General features: G+C 37.4%; 1 protein-coding gene and 1 long non-coding RNA gene across 16 annotated transcripts in view; one reads left to right on the top strand and one right to left on the bottom strand.

The window, feature by feature from the left end:
• The window catches only part of kndc1 (kinase non-catalytic C-lobe domain containing 1), a 91,827-nt gene that overhangs the window by 1,076 nt on the left and 67,181 nt on the right, over positions 1-23,570 (top strand). For 7 of the 8 annotated variants that reach the window (XM_073920359.1, XM_073920356.1, XM_073920355.1 and 4 more), the window contains exons 2-4: positions 14,640-14,838; positions 19,766-19,824; positions 22,893-23,039. Coding sequence is in view for 5 of the 8 variants with exons in the window: in XM_073920356.1 (XP_073776457.1) it covers positions 14,640-14,838; positions 19,766-19,824; positions 22,893-23,039 (405 nt within the window). In the remaining 3 variants the exon portion in view is untranslated. Of the gene's footprint in view, positions 1-14,639; positions 14,839-19,765; positions 19,825-22,892; positions 23,040-23,570 lie in introns of those variants that run through there. The other variant, XM_073920360.1, reaches the window with a different exon arrangement.
• On the bottom strand, positions 1,857-7,992 carry LOC137487448 (uncharacterized). Of its 8 annotated transcripts, none has more exons than XR_011006048.2 (6): positions 6,858-7,992; positions 6,704-6,759; positions 6,046-6,105; positions 5,132-5,246; positions 4,756-4,867; positions 1,857-2,089 (listed from the first exon to the last, which is right to left on the bottom strand). It is a non-coding gene; the product is annotated as an uncharacterized lncRNA (long non-coding RNA). The 8 variants fall into 8 exon arrangements; XR_012389007.1 differs by having other exon boundaries at positions 7,072-7,950; XR_012389006.1 differs by having other exon boundaries at positions 6,694-6,759; positions 7,072-7,316.

Here is a 23,570-nt window from a genome sequence, read left to right as displayed (position 1 = left end):
TGTGTGTGTGTGTGTGTGTGTGTGTGTGTGTGTCGTCCAATGTAGATGGCCAATAGACATCACATACCACAGATTTTCTTTAGATTTTATTTAAATTGATCTTTATATATATATATAAAGCAGAAACCCGCTCGCGAAAAATACACACTAAACACGTCCACACTAGTGTTTCACACTATCCACTTGTTAAGTGTGATGTCACGTGAAGCAGCTTCGTGAGGTCCAAGCGCTATATCAAACTGTATGGAGAGTCTCATTAAATGGTAATATTAACATTTACAAAGCGTTGTAATACTTTCAAAAATCAAGATCGCAATATATATATATATATATATATATATATATATATATATATATATCCATGCCTAATATCAGATGGCCAGAAAGTGGTCATTTTTTTTATAAATTGTTAAAATTCTGGTATTTTTAATGCAGCAAGTCCAGAGACTTTTTTGTACACCATGATATTATATCAAATTTAATGTGCGATGGGACTAAAAAGTGTCCATAAACTAACATTTTCTCAGTTCAAATGAGTAGCGGCTTAGATACGGAAACAGTATTCCACACATCACGACACATAACGAGTGGATACCGCTGAAAATGCACATCACAAAATGCACCCCCATCCACCCCCACTCCACCCCACCCTCTCCCTCTGCTTGCTGTTGGTTGCGCACCGTTTTTACCAACCAAGTTTGTGGATGCCATTGTAACAACACAGATCACTCTGCCTATTCATGCTTCATGCGTGAGTCCTGCGGGAAAAGTGATTGACCGGTGGTCATTTGTGCATGCCCGTGCACAGACCCTTACAGGGGCAGGTGCTCAACGCAATGTGTTGGTACATCGTGGGTCAATCGCAAAGTAAAGAGCGGATGGGCGGGTGGGGGATGATGGGGGGGGGGGTTTGCTGAGAGGGGCACCTCGGGTAGAGGGGAAGTGGCTCTAGCCACCGGGCCACCCCCCTGTGCACGGCCCTGCGTTAGAGTGTAACTTATCTTTATTTATTTATGATTCGGTTATAGGGAAAACAAAAGCCATGCTGGTCAGGTGGTTGAAATGGCAGGCTACATTTATACATGTATAACAGGTTCCGATTTGTTAAAAAAAGTTAGACAATTCTAAATATGTATGTCAATGCGGGGTCGTATCTCAATCCATAAAGGGATGGCAACAAGAGGCTTGGGTCATGTCGCCCGTAGACAATGAAGAGCTGGTCTCAGACCTGTAGAACTGACCCATCAAATGCAAATACGCATGCAAGAGACAATCTGTTTATAAAAACCTAAGGTTGTTTCTTCGTACTCTCAGCTGTCTTATCAAACTAGTTCAAAACGGGTATAAACAGCATTCAGACTGCTATATTCTTGAACAAAGAGGAAAATTGCCTTAAACTGAATATACACATATTAATAATAACATCGAGATCACTTTAGATACACTGTAAACGATTTCTTGTTAAATTAACAGTAAGTTACTGGCAACAATTATCCGGTAGCTGCTGTATTTCATAAAACAGTAACATTACTGTAATACTAATTACATTAGTATTACATTTACTGTAAAATGTAATACATCATTTTACTGTTGTTGATTTTTACTGTAACAACAATTACAGTAGTGGTGCACATACTGCAAAACTGAAAACAGTATTTTATTGTACATTTTTACCATGAAGAACTACGGTACTTTAATGTTACTTTCATCATTACTGTATAGTATTTTACAGTTATTAAATGTTATTTTATTTAATAGTGCTACTTTATAATGGGTAAAAAATTTTCAAAAATTGCACAAGTGTTATTTTAACTGTTCAAGACGTACAAGAAAAATAAAGAAACTGAAACTTTAACTTCACAATAAAGGTTTATTGTGTAAACCATGCTAAAACAGTAGCAATAATTCAATATAACAGAGCAACAGAACACTAATAAACAATTGATCATAAAAACCAGTCAACAATTAATGCATCAAAAATTATTACAATTTAAAAAAAAGGTGAGAATACTGCTACAAGACAGGAAATGATGAAGGCCAAATGATGTGGAAAGGGACAGTGAAAAAGGGCAGCAACATGATGATGATCCTGCAAAAATGACAAGCAAAATCAATCACTGAAGTAAAAACTAATCATCCCTCAAACCATTTAATTCATTCAGAAACGAAACACTGCACTGCTGTTTAAATATATATATATATATATATATATATATATATATATATATATATATATATATATATATATATTTTTTTTTTGATATATATATATATATATATATATATATATATATATCAGTTATATAAAACAGTTTTTAAATTGTTTTTGTTGGTGAAATACAGTTTGTTGTCAATTCACAATTACACTAACGTTAATGGGGAAAAGATCAGCGGGCATTGTTCTTGAAGATCGCTAGTCAGGTGTCCACACAGGTGTGTAAAAAATAAAGTCTCATCTTAACTTAATGTCCGACTCTGTATAGCTCGAATATCTGATTCTATGATCACACTACTAGTGCTTCCACGGATTTAAGAGGGGTGAACACAGTTCATTCTGACTTTAAAAGGCTACATATTTAAAATTAAATAAATAAAATAATCTAATTTAACGTGACTAATGTTAATTAAATACTTTTAGGCTTTTAACACGTATAAATCCACTTCTAACTTACAGACAAGATTGCGTTAGAGAACATGAAAGCTGTGGGTGATTTTTAAAAAAAATAATGCTAATGATAAGTTACTGATATATGGTCCGCATAAAACAAAGTAATCACTAAGCATTCATTTTTGGCAAAATCTGCAGAGAGGCTCAGCGACACGAGGAAATGTGTTAAAGTTGAATAGAGAACTACAGAGCAGTCTAGCCTACTTCATGAAATGTTTGTGGTAATATTCTGCTGTCAATTCATATTACTGTATTTCAATATGCAGCAGTGATGGCATGTCAGCGAGACAAATAAACATTTTATCGAGTCATTTCATACAATTTATTTATTTATTTTTTATACGAACACCTCTCCAGTGACATTTCCTCAAACTAAATCATCATAACGTTACTGTGCACAGCATCAGTAAAACGTTTAGAATATTTTAAATACTTAATTTTTTAAAACAGTCACTGCTGATTACAAACTAACATTAAAGCTAAGCTTACAGAAATCCTGTATGCATGACAATATAAAGATGTAAAAACTACAGACCAGTATCCCTGCTTCCATTCATGGCCAAGATTCTGGAGAAAGTAGTGTTCAATCAAGTCCTGGACTTTCTTACTCAAAACAATCTCATGGACAACAAGCAATCCGGCTTTAAGAAAGGCCACTCAACTGAGACTGCCCTGCTCTCGGTCGTGGAGGATCTCAGACTGGCTAAAGCAGACTCTAAATCATCAGTCCTCATTTTGCTGGACTTGTCAGCTGCTTTTGACACTGTCAACCACCAGATCCTGCTATCTAAGCTTGAGTCACTGGGCGTTGCGGGCACTGTTATACAATGGTTCAGATCTTACCTCTCTGACAGGTCATTCAGGGTGTCTTGGAGGGGAGAGGTGTCCAACCTACAGCATCTAAACACTGGGGTACCTCAAGGCTCTGTTCTTGGGCCACTTCTCTTCTCCATCTACACATCATCTCTAGGACCAGTCATCCAGAGACATGGATTCTCCTACCACTGCTATGCTGATGATACCCAGCTATACCTCTCTTTTCATCCTGATGATCCCTCGGTTCCAGCTCGTATCTCAGCCTGCCTGTTGGATATTTCACACTGGATGAAAGATCATCATCTTCAGCTGAACCTCGCAAAAACGGAAATGCTTGTAGTTTCTGCCAACCCGACTCTACACCATAACTTTTCAATCCAGATGGATGGGGCAACCATTACTGCATCCAAAATGGTGAAAAGCCTTGGAGTAACGATTGATGACCAACTAAACTTCTCTGACCACATTTCTAGAACTGCTCGATCGTGCAGATTTGCACTCTATAACATCAGAAAGATCCGACCCTTCTTATCTGAACATGCAGCTCAACTCCTTGTTCAAGCTCTTGTTCTCTCCAAACTGGATTACTGCAACTCTCTACTAGCTGGGCTTCCAGCTAACTCTATCAAGCCTCTTCAACTGCTCCAGAATGCAGCAGCACGAGTTGTCTTCAATGAACCTAAACGAGCACATGTCACTCCGCTGCTAGTCCGTTTGCACTGGCTGCCAGTTGCTGCTCGCATCAAATTCAAAACTCTGATGTTTGCCTACAAAGTGACTTCTGGCCTAGCACCTTCTTATCTGCACTCACTTCTGCAGATCTATGTGCCCTCCAGAAACTTGCGTTCTGTGAATGAACGTCGCCTCGTGGTTCCATCCCAAAGAGGGAAAAAATCACTTTCGCGAACGCTCACGCTCAATCTGCCCAGTTGGTGGAATGAACTCCCTAACTGCATCAGAACAGCAGAGTCACTCGCTATTTTCAAGAAACGACTAAAAACTCAACTATTTAGTCTCCACTTCACTTCCTAATCTGCAATTGCCTATTTGAATATCACACTAACTGTACAAAAAAAAAAAAAAAAAAAAAAAATTACTAACACTTCCCTTCTTAGACTTTACAGACCTGAAACTTGCCTTTAGTACTTATTCATTGTTGCTCTTAGTGGTGTAAATTGCTTCCTTGTCCTCATTTGTAAGTCGCTTTGGATAAAAGCGTCTGCTAAATGACTAAATGTAAAATGTAATGTAAATGTAGATGTATTACTCACTGATGTCGAAGCACTTCCAGGTCATCAGAGATGTAGACAGGACAGAATATGTGCTATCAAATGAGCTCTTGTGCAGCCTTTGTTGGACATCCAGGTAGTATGTTCACCCACACTGTAAGAAACAAAAACAGAAACAATTTATTAAAATGTGAGGGATAGTAAACATGTTTGGTCTACAGAGAGAAGAAAATGTTTACTTTAAGCATTGATCCTAATGAATCTATTTCTCAACTACATTTAACCTTATCACGGAAACAGCATTTTTTAACTTTTAGACCAGGGGTGCTCAACCTTGTTTGCTTTAAATTAGAATTAAAACAATAAATCTCTATGTCAAATAAAATACTTCAGATCTAAATAAAGTAGATGTTTTTACCTAAAGGTTCCTTCCCTCCAGTTAGTTTGGCTGCAAATCCCTCCACATCTGTGCTTTATTCGGTTCTTGTCTTAAGAGTAACTGGTGTCGCATTCCAGGTCCATCACAATCTGGGCTAGAAGGACAATATGACAAAAGACAAGACACATATAAATAAAAGTCTCAGAATAAAATATTTAAAGGAATAGTTTACTATTTTGCCACTATTTACTCCACGTGTTTTAAACTAGTTTGAATTTCTGTTAAACACTAAAGCAGATATTTTGAAGAATGTTAGTAACCAGTAACTATTGACATTCATATTTAAACCAAATTTCTTTAAAAAATATGAGTTTGTGTTCATCGGAACAAAATAAATATAGAACTATTTTGAAACAAGTGGAGGATGCCAAAGATGCTATTATTTTCATTTTTGGGTGAACTGTCCCTTCAATTCAAGTGTCAAGCAATAGTCATAAAAACTGATGTGTCGCTTGAGGAAAACTAGATCAAGTACCTTCTGTGAACAAGCAGAATCATTATGTCATTGTATTCAGTGATTCTCTTTTACATTTTCCCACTATGAAACGATAGCTTCAACATGCAATCCATGTTAAGACAAAAATGAATAGCATAAAATAACATATTGAACTAAACTTACAGTTTCCAGGCTGTTTGAAAAAAAAAAACACATATGCCCAGTAAAATTGCTAATAAACACAAAGACAACAGTTATAGAAAAAAATGTTTGTCTAATATTTACTCAGCACTTGGTAGGCAAATAGCATAGCCTTGGCTGTTTTAACACCAGATTTTTTTATCTTAGGAACTGCTGGAAGAAGAAAAAGAGGTTGTACATGAAACTCCTCACAACAAATCTGTGAACAACTTAACATTTACAAATCTAATCAAAATGAGGAAGACATCAACATTACCTTGAATAATCAAGTGAGGAGTGATTGGTAGCATCAGTTCTTCAACATCAATTACTGTAGCTGAAAAACAGATAAATATAATAAGAGTAAAATAAGACGTAGCATTAATTAATCTAAATCTATAGTACAACCATACCAATCTGTATGGGGTTAAAATACATTTGTACACAAATCATTCCCTTACCCCATCAATTTCTCTTAGAATAGGATGGATATTTATATATATATATATATATATATATATATATATATATATATATATGTATAAATATATATATATATATATATATATATATATATATATATATATATATATATATATATATATATAGATAGTGATAATGACTTTGGCTTATATCTGTGTACTCACCTCACCTCAGGTACACCTGAACACCAAAAATTAAATGTACAATTAATGACACACTATACATCAAGCTCATTAACATTATTGAGAAATAGACAATTAATATGTATTTTGTTAATATTAACTTTAGCTTAAAATAATTCAACTGCATTTAATTTTCAGCTCCATTTAATAAAACAGTTAAGACTCATTTCATTATGAGTTTAGTTTAAATAACTAACTTAACGTTACAGTTGAAAAATTTTACCATAATGATAGCTTAGTCATAATGACTATGTGAAGACCAGAGCTTACCTTAACGGTAAACGTTTAACTTTTCATGGTGACTTTGCCTTCATCTCAGTGTTGTGCTGAAATAGAGAATTCATAATTGCAGTTACAATAAGTTAAAGTTATGTTTTTCAGGTAACTTAACGTATGGTCAAAAACTCACTCAAGATAAACTCACTGTATCTAATACCTCGCAAACACTACAATGACCGCCTGGCGTCTGTTATTTCTTGTTTAAAATACCATTTGTTAACGGACAGCGTGACAAAACATAAGAACCTAACGTTACAACTAATGTCACTTGGTTAATTCTTTTAAATTACACACTCAATACACAGAAATATATACAAAACAATCCTTCAACGGCCAGAATTTGACTTTAAAACACTTACCGAGGATGAATTCGCTGGATGAAAGACGACAGGTGAATTTCAAATTAGGACAGCCGTTGCCTGCAGGTCGAGTCGTGTCCGTTCGGTTCTATGAATCGGCTCCTTAGTGAACAGTAAAGATTTGAATCCGCCTAAAACCGATTCCTTTTTGTATATGATTCATTACTATTACGTTATACTGCATGGCCACACGCATTTATACACTAATTGCATATTGCTGAATGTGCTTGTGAACACGTGTGATCAAATAATTCCCGAGCAAACGGTTCAATACGATTCAGAGTCGCTCGAGTGCTGAACCGAACCAGTGCAAACGTGATATTGATTACAATATAGTAACATTGTTTTTTATTCACTTTACCAGCGAAATTATTACATATATCTGACCTTGACAATAAAAATAAAGTTCGTTTGAAGTGTTTTGAGAATTAATATTTTTTTTCTCCCAGAATTCATTTCACATCAACAAGCAAATGGTAATGGCGGATGAGAAAGCCCAGCTAATATTATAAATATTGCGTTTAATATGTCACGAAATTAAATTTTAACAGTGTTTCATGCGAGAATGTAGTTCTTACAAACTCAAATCTGTGGCTTATTTATAGATATCATGTGTAAATTTTAAGCGTGCTTTGCCGATAGCGGAGATTCTGACCTCCAGGGTGTCCATCATCACTCATGTATCCGGCGAAACGAGGTTATAATCGGCTAGACATGTGAGACTTGCCCCGGTCTTAGATGGCTCTATAATGAATGTGTTATGAAATTTAGTTTTAACCGTTTTTCATGCGGGAATGTAGTTGTTTTAAACTCAAGTCTGTGGTTTATTTATAGAGATGGTGCGTATTTTAAAATATTGTTTTGAAAATGCAGAGATGTGACCTCCATGGTGACGGGTGCCTAATCCTCATGAATCCGTCTAAAGCAGGCTGGTCATTCTGACATTTAAGCTGACTTTGGTTTCATGAATCAATTACTTTTGTTCCAGTTTACGTTTTGGTTAAGCACAAAGTTATGTTGATTAAAAATGATTTAATATTTTCATGTTAACCTTATAAAATTAAGGTGCAGTACACCCAAAAATGGAAAACCAGGGGACAGTTTAATGCACTGAACAGTCTGAAGAAACTGGTTAGTTTATTTTTCTTCACAAAATACTTAGTCAAAAAATAAAATAAACATAATAATAATAATATAAAGTGTGTGTAGAGTTTTTCATGGTCATTTGCAGTACTGTATTTAGATGCACAGTAACTGATTTTTTCCCCAAATTCATTGTAAAATCTGCAGTAGCATACTGTTAATCATGTTCACAGTATGGAAATGTTGAAAATACATTATCATGCTGTGAAAACAGCAATATATACAGTAACACACTGTGCACAGCTTATACAGTAAACAACTGTTGAGAAATGCAGTATAATACCGTGAAAACAACAGAAATCGTTTACAGTGTAGTATTAACACATTATTATGCAAAGAGCAATACAGCTGTTTTCAATCATCCCGTCCTTCAGTTCCACTCGAGGTCTCCATGACCTCTGACCTAGTTTGGTGGCTTCTGAAAATAGTTATAAAGAGACAGGCAAATGCACTGAACATTCTTTTATTACGCAATGTGTTAACTTTATTTATTATTCAAATAATCATATTAATAAAACAATGAGAAAAAGGATAAATGTTGATCCCTGCTGGGACGGATCGGAAGGCAGAAATCTGAATCCATCAATATATATATATTTATTTGTGTGTTATTTTGTATCCATAATCATTAATCAATGTATTGACTATTAAAAATCATGTATTATCATAATTGCTCTGTTAAAATAGTTGGGTTAAAAATGCCCCAGCATATAACCCAACTATAGGTTATTATAGCACCTTCCCAACTATGGGTTATTTTAACCCAATGCATCAGGTTATTTTGATTAAATGTTATTTTTTCCATTCTGGTATTACTATTGCTACTATTACTAGTATTCATTTTATAATTATGGCTGGGTAAATAAAAAAAACATACAGTATTTAAAAATATTAAAAATGCTTCATTTCCATTACATTTTAGTTCACTTTTGTTAAAATCAAGAATCATAAACAATGAAGAAACAGAACAAAGTGCAGACAGTTATAAACTGTGCAAGCAGAAAATCATGTGTTGATGGAGCAGAATATGGAGCTCTGTGTGTTTATCAGTGTCCAATACATTTAACCACATCCAAACGCTTCTAAAAGATAGTCTTGGATGGTGAAATGAATATAAAAACACGACACGGATAGGTAATTTGATAAAAAAAAAAAAAAAAACATATTACTGCGTTAGAGCTTAAATAAACTTTATAATGCAAAAACAAAATTATGCATGCATAATAAATAATAAAATATTCAAATAATCAGAACATTTTAACCCAACTGGTTGAGTTATTAAATAAATAACATAATAAAGGTTAAAAATAGCTCAACAAAGCAGCAAATATATTTAACTCAACTGGTTGAGTTACTAAATAAATACGATAGTAAAGGTTCAAAATAACCCAACAAAGCAGCAAATATGTTTAACTCAACTGGTTGAGTTACTAAATAAATACGATAATAAAGGTTCAAAATAACCCAACAAAGCAGCAAATATGTTTAACTCAACCATTGGGTTAAATAAATAACTCAACGTTTTTTAGAGTGTGGGTTAAGTTTTTTCTATTTAATTTAAATGCCCCATTTGGTAACACTTTATAATAACTACACACTATAAATCATTTATTAAGCATTAACAAAACTGCATGAAGTTGAGTTAAGAAAGCATTTATTAACATATATAGTAACCATTAATATATGCCTGAATAATAAGACATATAAATGTTGATTTCAATAGTTTATTAATCATTTACTAACTCATTCTGAATGATCCTAAAAACCCTCAACTACTCTTAAATGCAAACAGTTTGTAAATAATTTGATACTTAATTTAGTAATGAAAAATAAATCATTAACTAAGTATGAAAATACAATCATTAAACGTGCTTATAAGTCAAGAATAGAGCATTTGTAGCTGCAGTTATAAACTGCTTACTAACACTTATTAATGTAGAGGTAATGCTTAACAGATGATGAATTCACTATTTGCTAATGCTTAGTAAACGATTTATAGTGTGTAGTTATTATAACGTGTTACCCCACATTTTAACCCAACAGCTGGGTTTGTGCATATTTGACCCAGAACAACCAGCATTTTTTTACATGCAAAATTATTAATATCAATAGTATAAATCGTTGTTAATTATATTGATTATAATAATAATGTAAAATGTAATGTTTTAAAATTTAAAGTAAAAACAAATAAATTCAATTGAAAGTAATTTTGATGTTTGTCATTTTTAAATTCTATTTTAAATAATGTCATCATATATAAATGTGATAAAAACTTCACAAATTAGTCTAATTTGGAATATGATTATTGCAAAAAAGAGAAATAATAGAGGACATAAATCCAACACACTACTGCAGGGGTGCTCAGTCCTGTTCCTGGAGATCTACCTTCCTGTACAGTTTAGCTCCTACCCTGATCAAACCCACCTGAACCAATTAATTAGGACCTGAAATCCACTTGATAATTACAGACAGGTGTGTTTGATAAGGGTTGCAACTGAAATCTGCAGGAAGGTAGATCTCCAGGAACAGGATTGGCCACCCCTGCACTAGTGCGTATGTGTTTAATTATCTGGGCTTCCTGACTGACCTGTGAACAGCGGTAAGGTTTTGCTCTTCTGTGCTCTGAACTTTCTGTATGTAGGACAGAATATATGTGAGTGTGTGTGTGTGAGGTGAAGGAGAAAGTCTCTCTTCTCATGGGAGATCGTCTATTTACGGGCTCATGGTCTTACAGCTGCGTGAGACGGCAACTTTATGCCCTATAAATGCATTATTATTCCGCTCCGGCGACACTTTCATTCTCTCCTGATGAATAAACATGTTCGGCTGTTTTCAGTTCATTCGACGACGACACGGTTGAGCATTAGCTTTTCCCTTTAGTTTTGCGAACAAGACACAACATAACAAACACAACAGTCCTATCAATTATGTACACCACAGACACTGTGCATGCTGGGAAGAGCCAGCGTAGAAATATAGACTCTTAGTTACTACGTTTGAAGCTGCAATTTATATACTACGTGTAGTACATAGTGTATGTACGGTGCATCCGGAAAGTGTTGATAGCACTTAACACTTTCCACTCTATTATATGTTGAAGCCTCCTTCCAAAATGGATTAAATTGATTGATTTCCTCAACATTCTACACACAATCCCCCATAATGATAATGTGAAGAAAGAGTTTTTGAGATTGTTGCAGATTTATTACAAATAAAAAAGCTGTAAAATCACATGTACATCAATATTTATAGCCTTTGCTCAGTACTTTGTTGATGCACCTTTGGCAGTCTTTGTGAATATGATGCCACAAGCTCTGCACACCTGTCTTTGGGAATTTCTGCCCGTTCCTCTTTGCAGAACCTCTCAAGCTCTATCAGGTTGGATGGGAAGCGACGGTGTACAGCCATTTTCAGATCTCTCCAGAGATGTTTAATAGGATTTAGCTCAGGGCTCTGGCTGGGCCACTCAAGGACATTCACCGAGTTGTTGTTGTGCCACTCCATTAATATTTTTGCGGTGTGCTTTGGGTCATCTAAAAGATGAAGCTCTGGGTCCAGTCTGAGGTGGAGAGCACTCTTGTGCAGCTCTTCATTCAGGATGTCTCTGTGCATTGCTGCATTCATCTTTCCCTCTATCCTGACTAGTCTTCCAGTTCCTGCTGCTGAAACACATCCCCACAGCATGATGCCAACACCACCATGCTTCACTGTAGGGATGCTGTTAGCCTGCTGATGAGCGCTGCCTGCTTTTCTCCAAACGTAACGCCTGGCGTTCACTCCAAACAGTTCAGTTTGAGTCTCCTCAGAGCAGAGAGTTTAGTTTCTGATGCTCTGAGAGTCCTTCAGATGGCAAACTCCAGGTGGGGAGTGTCTTCCGTCTGGCCGCTCTACCATACAGGCCTGATTGGTGGATTGCTGCACAGATGGTTGTCCTTCTGTAAGTTTCTCCTCTCTCCACAGAAGAATGCTGGAGCTCAGATAGAGTGACTATTGGGTTTTTATTAAGCTGAAAAGAAAATGAATGAATATATAAATATATATACAGTTGAATTCAGAATTATTCACCCCCTTGTTTAATTTTTTCCCCCAATTTCTGTTTAACGGATGGAAGATTGTTTTCAACACGTTTCTAATCATAATAATTTTAATAATTTATTTCTTGTAACTGATTTATTTTATTTTTGTCATGAAGACAGTAAATAATATTAGACTAGATATTCTTCAAGACACTTCTATACAGCTTAAAGTGACATTTAAAGGCTTCACTAGGGTAATTAGGGTAACTAGGCAGGTTAGGGTAATCAGGCAAGTTATTGTATAACGATGGTTTGTTTCTGTAGACTATCAAAAAAAAAATTAGCTTAAAGGGGCTAATAATATTGTCCCTAAAATGGTGTTTAAAAAATAATAACTACTTTTATTCAAGTCAAAATAAAACAAATAAGACTTTCTCATGAAAAAAAAAATATTTTCAGACATGCTGTGAACATTTCCTTGCTCTGTCAAACATCATTTGGGAAATATTTAATAAAGAAAAAAAAATTCAAAGGGGGGCGAATAATCCTGACTTCAACTATATATATATATATATATAAAACAATCTAAAATAACATCTAAAAATCACTGGAGTGAAAGAGAGGGGAAGTTTGGAGACAGAAAGATTCCAATGGCTGCTTCTGCTCATAAGTCAAGAATAAGCTCAATTCTCTCATCTATAACCCAGTTGTAAAGGAAAACACACAGTAAACACACCGCTGTCCTGCACATCTGCCAGACACACACTCCTCTGAGCATGATGATTATTCTGACATCATGGTGGAATTTATTACAGCTACAATCCGCCTTCTGTAATGTGTGAAATATTCAGCTGGAGTGAAGAGATCCCCGTGGAGACTCTGACTTTCACACTGTACAAGTCTTTTTCTGCAGTACAGTGCTGTGGAGAAGTCCCCTTTACTGGTTTCTTATTTTGCTGCATGTTTGTCCCACTTTAATGTTTCCGATCATCCACCATATTCACATATGAGTCAAAGATAACAGCAGAAAACATGTCATGCAGCTTTCAAATCAAGCATTTTATTATTGAGGACAAACTAAATACAAAACTACACAGCCCTGTGGGAAAAGCCTAGACAGTGCATGTGTGTGTGGATCTGTGTGTGTATCTTCTTCTCAGTGTGTGTGTGTGTGTGTGTGTGTGTATCTGTATCTGTATGTATCCTTTTCTCAGTGCATGTGTGTGTGTGTATCTGTGTGTGTCTGCTCCTCAGTGCATGTGTGTGTCTGATCAGTGTGTATATCTTCTCAGTGCATGTGTGTGTGTTTGTGTGTGTGTGTTTGTGTATGTTTGTTTGTTTGTCTGAGTGTGTGTGTCCGCAGTGCACATGTGTGTCTAATTAGTGTGTGCATCTTCTTCTCTGTGCATGTGTGTGTGTATGTCTGATCAGTGTGTATATCTTCTCAGTGCATGTGCGTGTGTTTGTGTGTGTGTTTGTGTGTGTGTGTGTGTGTGTGTGTGTGTGTGTGTGTGTGTGTGTGTGTGTGGATGTTTGTTTGTTTGTCTGAGTGTGTGTCTCCGCAGTGCATGTGTGTGTGTGTCTAATCAGTGTGTGCATTTTCTTCTTTGTGCGTGTGTGTGTGTGTGTCTGATCAGTGTGTCTATCTTTTTCTCAGTGTTTGTGTGTGTGTGATCAGTGTGTTTCTCCTCCTTAGTATGTGTGTGTGTGTGTGATCAGTGTGTGTATCTTCTCAGTATGTGTGTGTGTTCAATCAGTGTGTGTAACTTTTTCTCAGTGTATGTGTGTGTGTGTGTGTGTGTGTTAGTGAGTGTGTGTGTGTGTGTTTGTGTCTGACCTGTGTATCTTTTTTAGTGTGTGTGTGTAATCAGTGTGTGCCTCCTCAGTGGGTGTGTGTGTCTGATCATTGTGTTTCTCCTCCTTAGTAAGTGTGTGTGTGTGTGTGTGTATGTGTGATCAGTTTGTGCTTCCTCAGTGCGTGCGTGTGTGTGTGTGTCTGATCAGTGTATGTATTTTCTTTGTGTGTGTGTGTGTCTTATCAGTGGATCCTTTTAGTGTGTGTGTGTGATCAGTGTGTGTAATCAGTTTGTGCTTCCTCAGTGGGTGTGTGTGTGATCAGTGTGTTTCTCCTCCTTAGTATGTGTGTGTGTGTTTGTATGTGATCACTTTGTGCTTTTTCAGTGTGTGTTGGTGTCTGATCAGTGTGTTTCTCCTCAGTGTGTGTGTGTGTGGGTGTGTTATCAGTGTACCTTTTTAGTGTGTGATCAGTGTGTGTAATCAGTTTGTGCTTCATCGGTCGGTGTGTGTGTGTCTGATCAGTGTGTTTCTCCTCCTTAGTGCATGTGAGTGTGTTTCTGATGAGTGTCTATGTTTCTGATCAGTATTTGTGTGTGTGTGTGTGCTCCTCAGGAGAACGTGTCTCTGGCGGATGTGCTGTGTCTGCGGGACGCCGGTCTGTCGGAGCAGGAGTTGTGGTCGGTGTGTGTGGAGTGTGTGTGTTCTCTCCAGAGCATCAGCTTCTCTCCGCTCTTTCAGTCTCTGTGTGTGACGCCGGACACACTGGCCTTCAACGCGCACGGAAATGTGTGTTTCATGGAGCAGCTCAACGGTGAGTCAGGAGTGTGTGTGTGTGTGTGTGTGTGTGTGTGTGTGTGTGTGTGTGTGTGTGTGTGTGTGTGTGTGTGTGTGTGTGTGTGTGTGTGTGTGTGTGTGTGTGTGTATGTGTGAGTGAGTGAGTGAGTGAGTGAGTGGTTGCGTGCGTGCGTGCGTGTGTGTGTACTGATGACAGTCTGAGAGTAGCTGTGTGTTTACATTCAGATATGTGAAACAGATTTATGCACAAAACTGGAATAAGGCATAAAACATTAGTGGATAAAGCAGCATTTCCAGCCAATGAGAAACAGAAGAGAACAAAAACATCACTTCCTGATACACTACCGGACAAAAGTCTTGTGTTGGATCTCAGTTGTAAGAGCAGCAAATAATAACTTGATAGTTGATCATGTGTAAAAGTGTCAGAAGGTGGATTTCTCTGCTGAATCGTCTGTAGATCTGCATCCCAATCATCACCAATACTGCAGAAGACCTACTGGAACCAGCATGGACCAATATTGTCATAGAAATCAGTCAAGTTTGGTGAAGGAGAAATCATGGTTTGGGGTTCATTCAGTATGGAGAGATCTGCAGAGTGGATGATCAACATCAACAGCCTGAGGTATCAAGACATCTGTGCTGCCCATTACATTACAAACCACAGGAGAGGGACAATTATCCAGCAGGATAGCGCTCCTGCTCATACTTCAGCCTCCACATCAAAACTCCTGAAAGCAGAGAGTGCTCCAGGATTGGCCAGCCCAGTCACCAGACATGAACATTATTGAGCATGTCTGGGGTGAGATGAAGGAGGAGGTGTTGAAGATGACATGATGAACTCTGGGATCCTGCTGAAGGCTTTCTTCTTCATTCCAGATGACTTTATTAATCAGTGGTTTGAGTCAGTGCAGAGATGTATGGATGCAGTCCTCCAAGCTCATGATGGAGTCAGACACAATATTCATTCTGTCTCCACTGCAGCAGGACTTTATATTCTATACTGGACATTATTTCTGTTCAGTGATGACACTTTAGTCCAGGGGTGTCCAAACTTTTTGGGCCGAGGGCCAGATGCAAAAAAAAAAAAAACGTCCCGGGCTAAATTTTACATACATCACACAGACACGCATATATATATATATATATATATATATATATATATATATATATATATATATAATATATATATATATATATATATATATATATATATATATATATATATATATATATATATATATATATATATATATATATATATTATACCTCATAACTAGCCAGTGTAGAATTTTCATGCACTTTATTAGCACAAAAAAACTGCTGTTGTTGAGCTGATAGGGCAGCTGCTAATTGTTTTACTTTTTGATCTCGTTCGGCACCAGTGTAAGAGCTGAAGGCCTGATGTTTTGTTTCATAATGTATTTTAATATTAAATTTCTTCATTACTTCAACTGACTGCTGGCAAATTAAGCTGATACATTTCCCGCTGACCTCTGTGAAGAAATATTCTTTTCCCCAACGTGACTGAAATTTCCTGCACTCACTGTTGATTTTTCTTTTTCTTGGTTTCGCCATGGCTTGCCAAAATGTGAATCAAAATGTTATCAATTATGTTTCCTTCAGTTTTTTTTTTTTGGTTCGTTTTGCATCATTACAAGAACTGCTGCCTAATTGAAGGCATGTAATAGCGACACCCGGTGGTTATTTATTGAATTACGTTCATTTTTGTATAGCGGGCCAGATTCTATTAATATTTATCAAAAGCCTCGCAGGCCGCCACAAAACTGATTGCGGGCCGCAGATGGCCTGCGGGCCGTAGTTTGGACACCCCTGCTTTAGTCTAAGCAGAGTCAGACCTTACTGTCCTAATGAAGTCATTAAAAATCAAGACATGATCATATTTTATTGTGCTCAAATAAGCAAAATCTAGAGGCCTTTGCCACTTCTGACACCAAATCTTCAACTAGAAGTCCAGTTAGTATTTGCTGTTCCTAAATCTTGATTGACTGGCTGATTCTCCACTGTGGTGTTTGTTGTTCTCTAATAAATGAGCTGCATCTCAGAAGACGAAGATGAAGCTCAATGAGTGCGGTGGCTTTTGGAAGTGTGAGATGCTCTTTGGGAGCACAGACAGACGCTCAAGACAGTTCTGGAGGGATTAATAAGAATAATAATAATAATACTGAAGCACTGTGATGACGTACTGACGGCTGAGGTTTTTTACAATCAGCAAAACAACACTTCAGATATTTTGCATTGTAATGCCTCATTCACACTAGCCATGACTTTGTAGCTGTCTGTCGCTCTGTGTGGTGACCTGCTGTAAACTCAGGTCTGAGCGAGCTGAGAAAGGATCACATGAGCTCAACTGGTGCTCCTATTAGCTGTCGCTCAAGAAAGTCTCTCTTCATTTGCATAAAATTGAAGGATTCTCAGGGCGAGGCAGTGGCGCAGTAGGTAGTGCTGTCGCCTCACAGCAGGAAGGTCGCTGGGTCGCTGGTTTGAGCCTTGGCTCAGTTTCTGTGTGGAGTTTGCATGTTCTCCCTGCGTTCTTGTGGGTTTCCTCCGGGTGCTCCGGTTTCCCCCACAGTCCAAACACATGCGGTACAGGTGAATTGGGTAGGCTAAATTGTCCGTAGTGTATGAGTGTGTGTTTGTGTGAATGTGTGTGTGGATGTTTCCCAGAGATGGGTTGCGGCTGGAAGGGCATGCACTGCGTAAAAACTGAATAAGTTGGCGGTTCATTCTGCTGTGGTGACCCCGGATTAATAAAGGGACTAAGCCGACAAGAAAATGAATGAATGAAGGATTCTCAACTTTGTTTCGTCACTCGCCACGCCCACCTGGTTAGCCAATCACAACAGTCAGACGCATTTACGTCCGCGCGGTTTGTGAGAATAAAAACTTTGAATATTTTTCCAGACACATTTAGCTGCTAGAAGTTAGTCAGATCACGTTTATATGTTCTTCTTAATGCCAAATGTGTAAATAATCATCGATGAGATGCTTATGATAAGCCGTTGTTTGTTTACCTTCAAGCTTTGCGTGCGCCTGTGAGCGCCTGCACACGCACATATTATGAACATCTCGACATGCGAAAGTGATCCTGCGAAAGTTGTTCACAATATTGATCATCCACAGAGTTTGTAATTTAGTCAAATGTTTACAAACACAAGCGCAGCCGTTTAAAGCTCATATGTGGTGAATGATGTCAGAATTTACCGGTATTTTGGAATGGATGTGTGAATGCCCTTTTCCGGAAAAATTCCGTAACGTCCTCGCCTGTGTGAACAGCGCTTTTTTCAATATACCGGTAAAGTCTTTCCGGAAATTTTCCGGATATTTACCGGTATCACTGTGTGAAAGGGGCTACTGTCGCTCGCGTAAACAGAGGTTGCCGGAAGTCGCTCACTCACGATGATTAGCTCATGATTTATACATAGCTTGTTTGGCATGCTGTCCCGGGAGTGAGCCCTGAGCTCAAGGGATCCTTTCTAATTTTTATGCACATTTTCAAAATATTTGTGCATCTTGGCATTTCTTTAAGCAATTTTTTTATGTGATATTGAAAATAGGTGGATGGAAACATTGCTGCTGAGTGAGTGCATCCGTTGGGGATGTTACACTCTAGAAATCCTGAGTTGTTTTAACCTAACATTGGGTCAAGTATGGACATACAGGTGAAGTCAGAATTATTTGCCCTCCTGTTAAATTTGAATTCTTTTACATTTTTCCCCTAATTCCTGTTTAACGAAGTGACGATTTTTTCAACACATTTCTAAACATAGTAGTTTAATAACTCATTTCTTTTATCGTTGTCATGATGACAGTTTTGTTTTTTTAAGATACTAATGTGCAGCTTCACATTTAAAGGCTTAATCAGGGTAATTAGGCGAGTCATTTCATAACAACGGTTTGTTCTGCAGACAATCCAAACAAACCATTGCATAAGGGCCCTCAGCTGTAAAAACATTTTAAGCATTTTAATTTCAATTATTAAATTGATGATTTGATTATTCATTTTATTTCTAACTGGCACTCTTTTATAGCAAAGCACCAATATGCCATCACACAATCCCGTCTGTGTGTTTTCACTAGCTCTATAAATCTGTGCAATCAAAGAAATGCATTGCAGGATAAAGTGTGGAAGGTTTATGAGCGTGCAAATGAAGACGCTTTTCTGAAGGTGTTTCTGTGAGCGTGTCTAAATATACCAGTGAGTTCCTGAGGAGTTTCTGGAGGATCTGACACATCCAGCAGGAGAAAGCCTGGCCTATTTAACAGAGCCAGTGTGAATGTGGCCTAGATAGACGAATCCTCTGTGGACTCACACACACACACACACACACACACACACACACACTTACTCACAGAGACTATATTGATGAACAGAAGATAATTCAACTAGACATGGGACGATAACCGGTTTCAAGGTTTACTGCGGTTTGGAAACGTCAAGGTTTTAAAACCCCTACAATTTTCTGTTATACTGTTCATATGGCATACTGAGGGGGAAATAAGTACCAAACACGTCACTATTTTTCTCTGAAAGCGTATTTCTAAAGGTGCTGCTGACTTGAAATTTTCTCTGGATGTTGGTAGCAATTAAAGTAATTCATATATGCAAAGAAAACAAATCTAATGAGTTTATAAAGAAAGTTCTGTGTAATGAAATGATGCAGGGAAACAGTATTGAACACATGAAGAAAGGGAGGTGTGGTGAAAGCCCAGACAGCAGCTGAAATCTCTCAGTAGTTCTTCAGCAACCGTCTGCCCTTCCTCAGTGCAAATGAATATCAGCTGCTTCAGTCCAGCATTTACATCAGCAGGAGGATGAAGATGAAATCAACTTGAACGTTTCAGCAAGACAATGATGTGAAGAAACAAAAATCACTCAAATTTGATTGTGTTTGTGAAATTTTGTGTTTTGCTCTTTATTTCAGACGATCCTGAAGGCTGCTTTATTCCTCCAGAGTTTGAGAAAACTGGAAGCACAATCGAGGTGAGTCGCTCTGAATGATATAGAGGTATAGAGTAACACAAAGGCATTCATAATAACACACAACAGCGCCAACTTATCCAGCAAGTTTTTACGCAGTGGATGCCCTTCCAGCCGCAACCCATCTCTGGGAAACATCGACACACACATTCACACACACACTCATACACTACGGATAATTTAACCTACCCAATTCACCTGTACCGCATGTCTTTGGACTGTGGGGGAAACCAGAGCACCCGGAGGAAACCCACGCGAATGCAGGGAGAACATGCAAACTCCACACAGAAACGCCAACTGAACCGAGGCTCGAACTAGCGACCTTCTTACTGTGAGGCGACAGCACTACCTACTGCACGACTGCTTCGCCTACAAAAATAATGTTTTATTAAACTTAACAATTAAAATTAGTGCTTTATAATTATAATGATAATAATAATAATAAATTATTAATATATTATTATTAATACAACTAATAATAACATTATTACTATTATTATTCGTTCTCTCATTTTATTTTCAACTTAGTCACTGTATTAATCAGGGGTCGCCACAGCGAAGTGAACCGCCAACTTTTCCAGCATATGTTTTACGCAGCGGATGCCCTTCCAGCTGCAACTCAGCACTGGGAAACACCATTACACCCTTGCATTCACACACATACACTACGGCCAGTTAAGTTGATCAATTCCCCTATAGCGCATGTGTTTGGACTGAGGCGAAAGCCGAAGCACCCGGAGGAAACCCACACCAACACGGGGAGAACATGCAAACAAAATGCCAACTGACCCAGCCGAGGCTCGAACCAGCGACCTTTTTGCTGTGAGGCGACATCACTACCCACTGTGCTGCCCCTTCTCATTATTATTATTATTATATACAATAATATTAATCATTATAAATAATAATAAACTTAACATTAAAATCAAAGGCGGCATCCATTAATGTTGTTGATGAAATATTAAAAAAATATATAAATACCTCAAGAAATCAATTTATTGCAATTTATTTAAAGGACTTAATTAACTGGAACTGACTTGGGGAAAAATAAGGAGTCAGCGCAAAAACTGTAATATTGTCTATGCCCAAACTAGGGCTCGCGGGCCAAAGTTGACCCATTATAACCTTTGATTTGGTCCGACATCCCATCTGAGAATAATGGATGAATCTAATGTAACCCTTTGTTTGTTTGTTTTATTGTTAAAAGCTAACTGAAATTAAATGTTTCAATTGAATGGTGTAAATGTTTAAATGTACATGCTGTCACCTGACAATGCAAAGACTTTGGTGGTCAGAGGCAGATTCTGCTTGACTAGTGTAGTAAGCGTTGACCTTCACTCTGTTATAAATGTGATTATGTTTTTTATTGCTGTAAGTTATTATTTTTACTGCATTAGGTAAAACAATTTAAAGTAATACTTTATATATATATTTTTAAATATTAGGAAATAAATTAGGAAATTACCCATGGCAAATTTTATGTAAAATAGTTTGGTAGATTTACCTTTGGCCCATGGCTCTCAATGATGTTTGCTATTTGGTTCTTAATACAAAAAAGTTTGGGCACCCCTGATCTAAATGATACAGTAACATTACTGTTTATTCAGACCTTAATGGCTACAAATCAATGTAGCGCTGTTTTACACGGTCAGAATCAATGTTTTCTGAGATCCTTGGTGGAAAGACCTTTCAAACTGAATCCATAAATACATGAATACATGCATTACATTAGTGCTTAATTCACTGTCCTAAACGTTGAATATGGAAAAGCAGAAGCCAGAATGACTGTAGGCGGTTTGCGTTTGTGAAGTGAAAACTGGTTATGTAAGGATGGTTGTGGTGGGAAAGAACAAGCTTATTTTAAACACAGTGTCGCTAAAATCGATCATTTCTGAAACTCTGAAGATCAGATTAATATTAATGTACACTAACCGGCCACTTTATTAGGTACACCTGCCAATAAAAGAGAAAATATCCAGTGACCGGCCGTTCTGTGGAGTTGTTGAGGCCAGAGGTCAGAGGAGAATGGCCAGACTGGTTCCAGCTGATAGAAAGGCGACAGTAACTCAAATAAGCACTCGTTACAACCGAGCTCTGCAGAAGAGCATCTCTGAACACACAACACGTCCAACCTTGAGGCGGATGGGCTACAGCAGCAGAAGAGCACACCGGGTGCCGCTCCTGTCAGCTAAGAACAGGAAACTGAGGCTACAATTCACACAGACTCACCAAAACTGGACAATAGAAGATTGGAGAAACGTTGCTGCTCTGATGAGTCTCCATTTCTGCTGACACATTCGGATGCTTGGCTTAGAATTTTGTGTTAACACCATGAAAGCATGGATCATCCTGCCTTGTATCAGCGGTTCAGGCTGGTGGTGGTGGTGTAATGGTGTGGGGGAGATTTTCTTGCCACACTTTGATTTAATTGAGCACCTTTGGGATGTGAAGGAACGGGCGGGCGATTGGCATCATGGGTGTGCAGCCGACAAATCTGCAGCAACTGCGTGATGCTATCATGTCAACATGGAGGAATATTTCCAGTAGCTTGTTAAATCTACGCCACAAAGGATTAAGGCAGTTCTGAAGGCAAAAGGGGCATTCAACTAGATACTAGTGAGGTGTACCTAATAAAGTGGCCAGTGAGTATATATACATTAATGTTATAGATTAATGTTATGTCTGTATATATATATGAGTTTCCACTAAAACAGCTGATATATGAGAAGATATTAGTCTGAAAGAAGGCCATTTTCCATGCATCTTTATAACATACAGTAATTTGAATGATATTGTAATGATTTTATTTTTATACCTTCAATACACTTTTTTTTTTAAACAATTGCTTGTTGTTGCAATTTTAACTTATAAAATTGTATAATGAACATGCCAATAAAGCATTGCCATTTTATAAATAAGTATTTTTATATTTATTAATTTAATATTTTTTGCATGTTTACATATAAATAAAAACAGAACATGATTTAGATGCTCATCCAATGTTTGTGGTGTTTTCCAGCCAGTCAGATTACAGTGTGCAGATGCTGACGTGTGTGCGTGCGATGTTTCAGGGTCACGTGTTCTCTCTGGGCTCCACCCTGTCTGCAGCGCTGGATTATGTGACAGATGTGGATCTGCAGCTGGAGCTCAGTGAGGAGAGCAGAGCTTTACTGAGGCAGATGCAGAAAGACACACCTGAGGAGAGACCCACACTACAGGTACACAAACACTGCTCTTTTACTCACCTTTACACTGTAACAACGTCAAAGAGACATGCGCACACATTTCAGGATCATTTCAGACATGCAGAAGTGGACAGTAATGGAGTACTTTTAAAAGGGGCGTTCAACTAGACACTAGTGAGGTGTACCTAATAAAGTGGCCAGTGAGTATATATACACATTTTACTTCACTGTTCAATTCAATTCCTCTTTCACTGTACATTGAGAGATGCCAGCTGAGGTGGCTTGGGCATGCCTCCTCTGCCTACCTAGGGAGGTGCTTTAGGCATGGTGGATTGAACATAAACAGTGAAGTTAAAAATGGTTAGAATTGTGTTGTTTCAGCTCATTTTACACAAGAACACTACAACAAGCACAAGCAGTAATTTTTGAGCATTTGACAAATAATAAAATTAGAAAAAACAGTAAATAATAATTAAACTAGTGTATAATATTTATTAGTTCATTCTCTTGTTTTAAATAAATTGTAAACTCAATTTACTAATTTATGTCCACATTGTAGGTAAA

The sequence above is a fragment of the Danio rerio genome, chromosome 13 (assembly GCF_049306965.1).
Source record: "Danio rerio strain Tuebingen ecotype United States chromosome 13, GRCz12tu, whole genome shotgun sequence".
Taxonomy (NCBI): domain Eukaryota; kingdom Metazoa; phylum Chordata; class Actinopteri; order Cypriniformes; family Danionidae; genus Danio; species Danio rerio.
The sequence above is the reverse complement of the archived record's forward strand: the minus strand, read 5'-3'. Positions and strand labels throughout refer to the sequence as shown.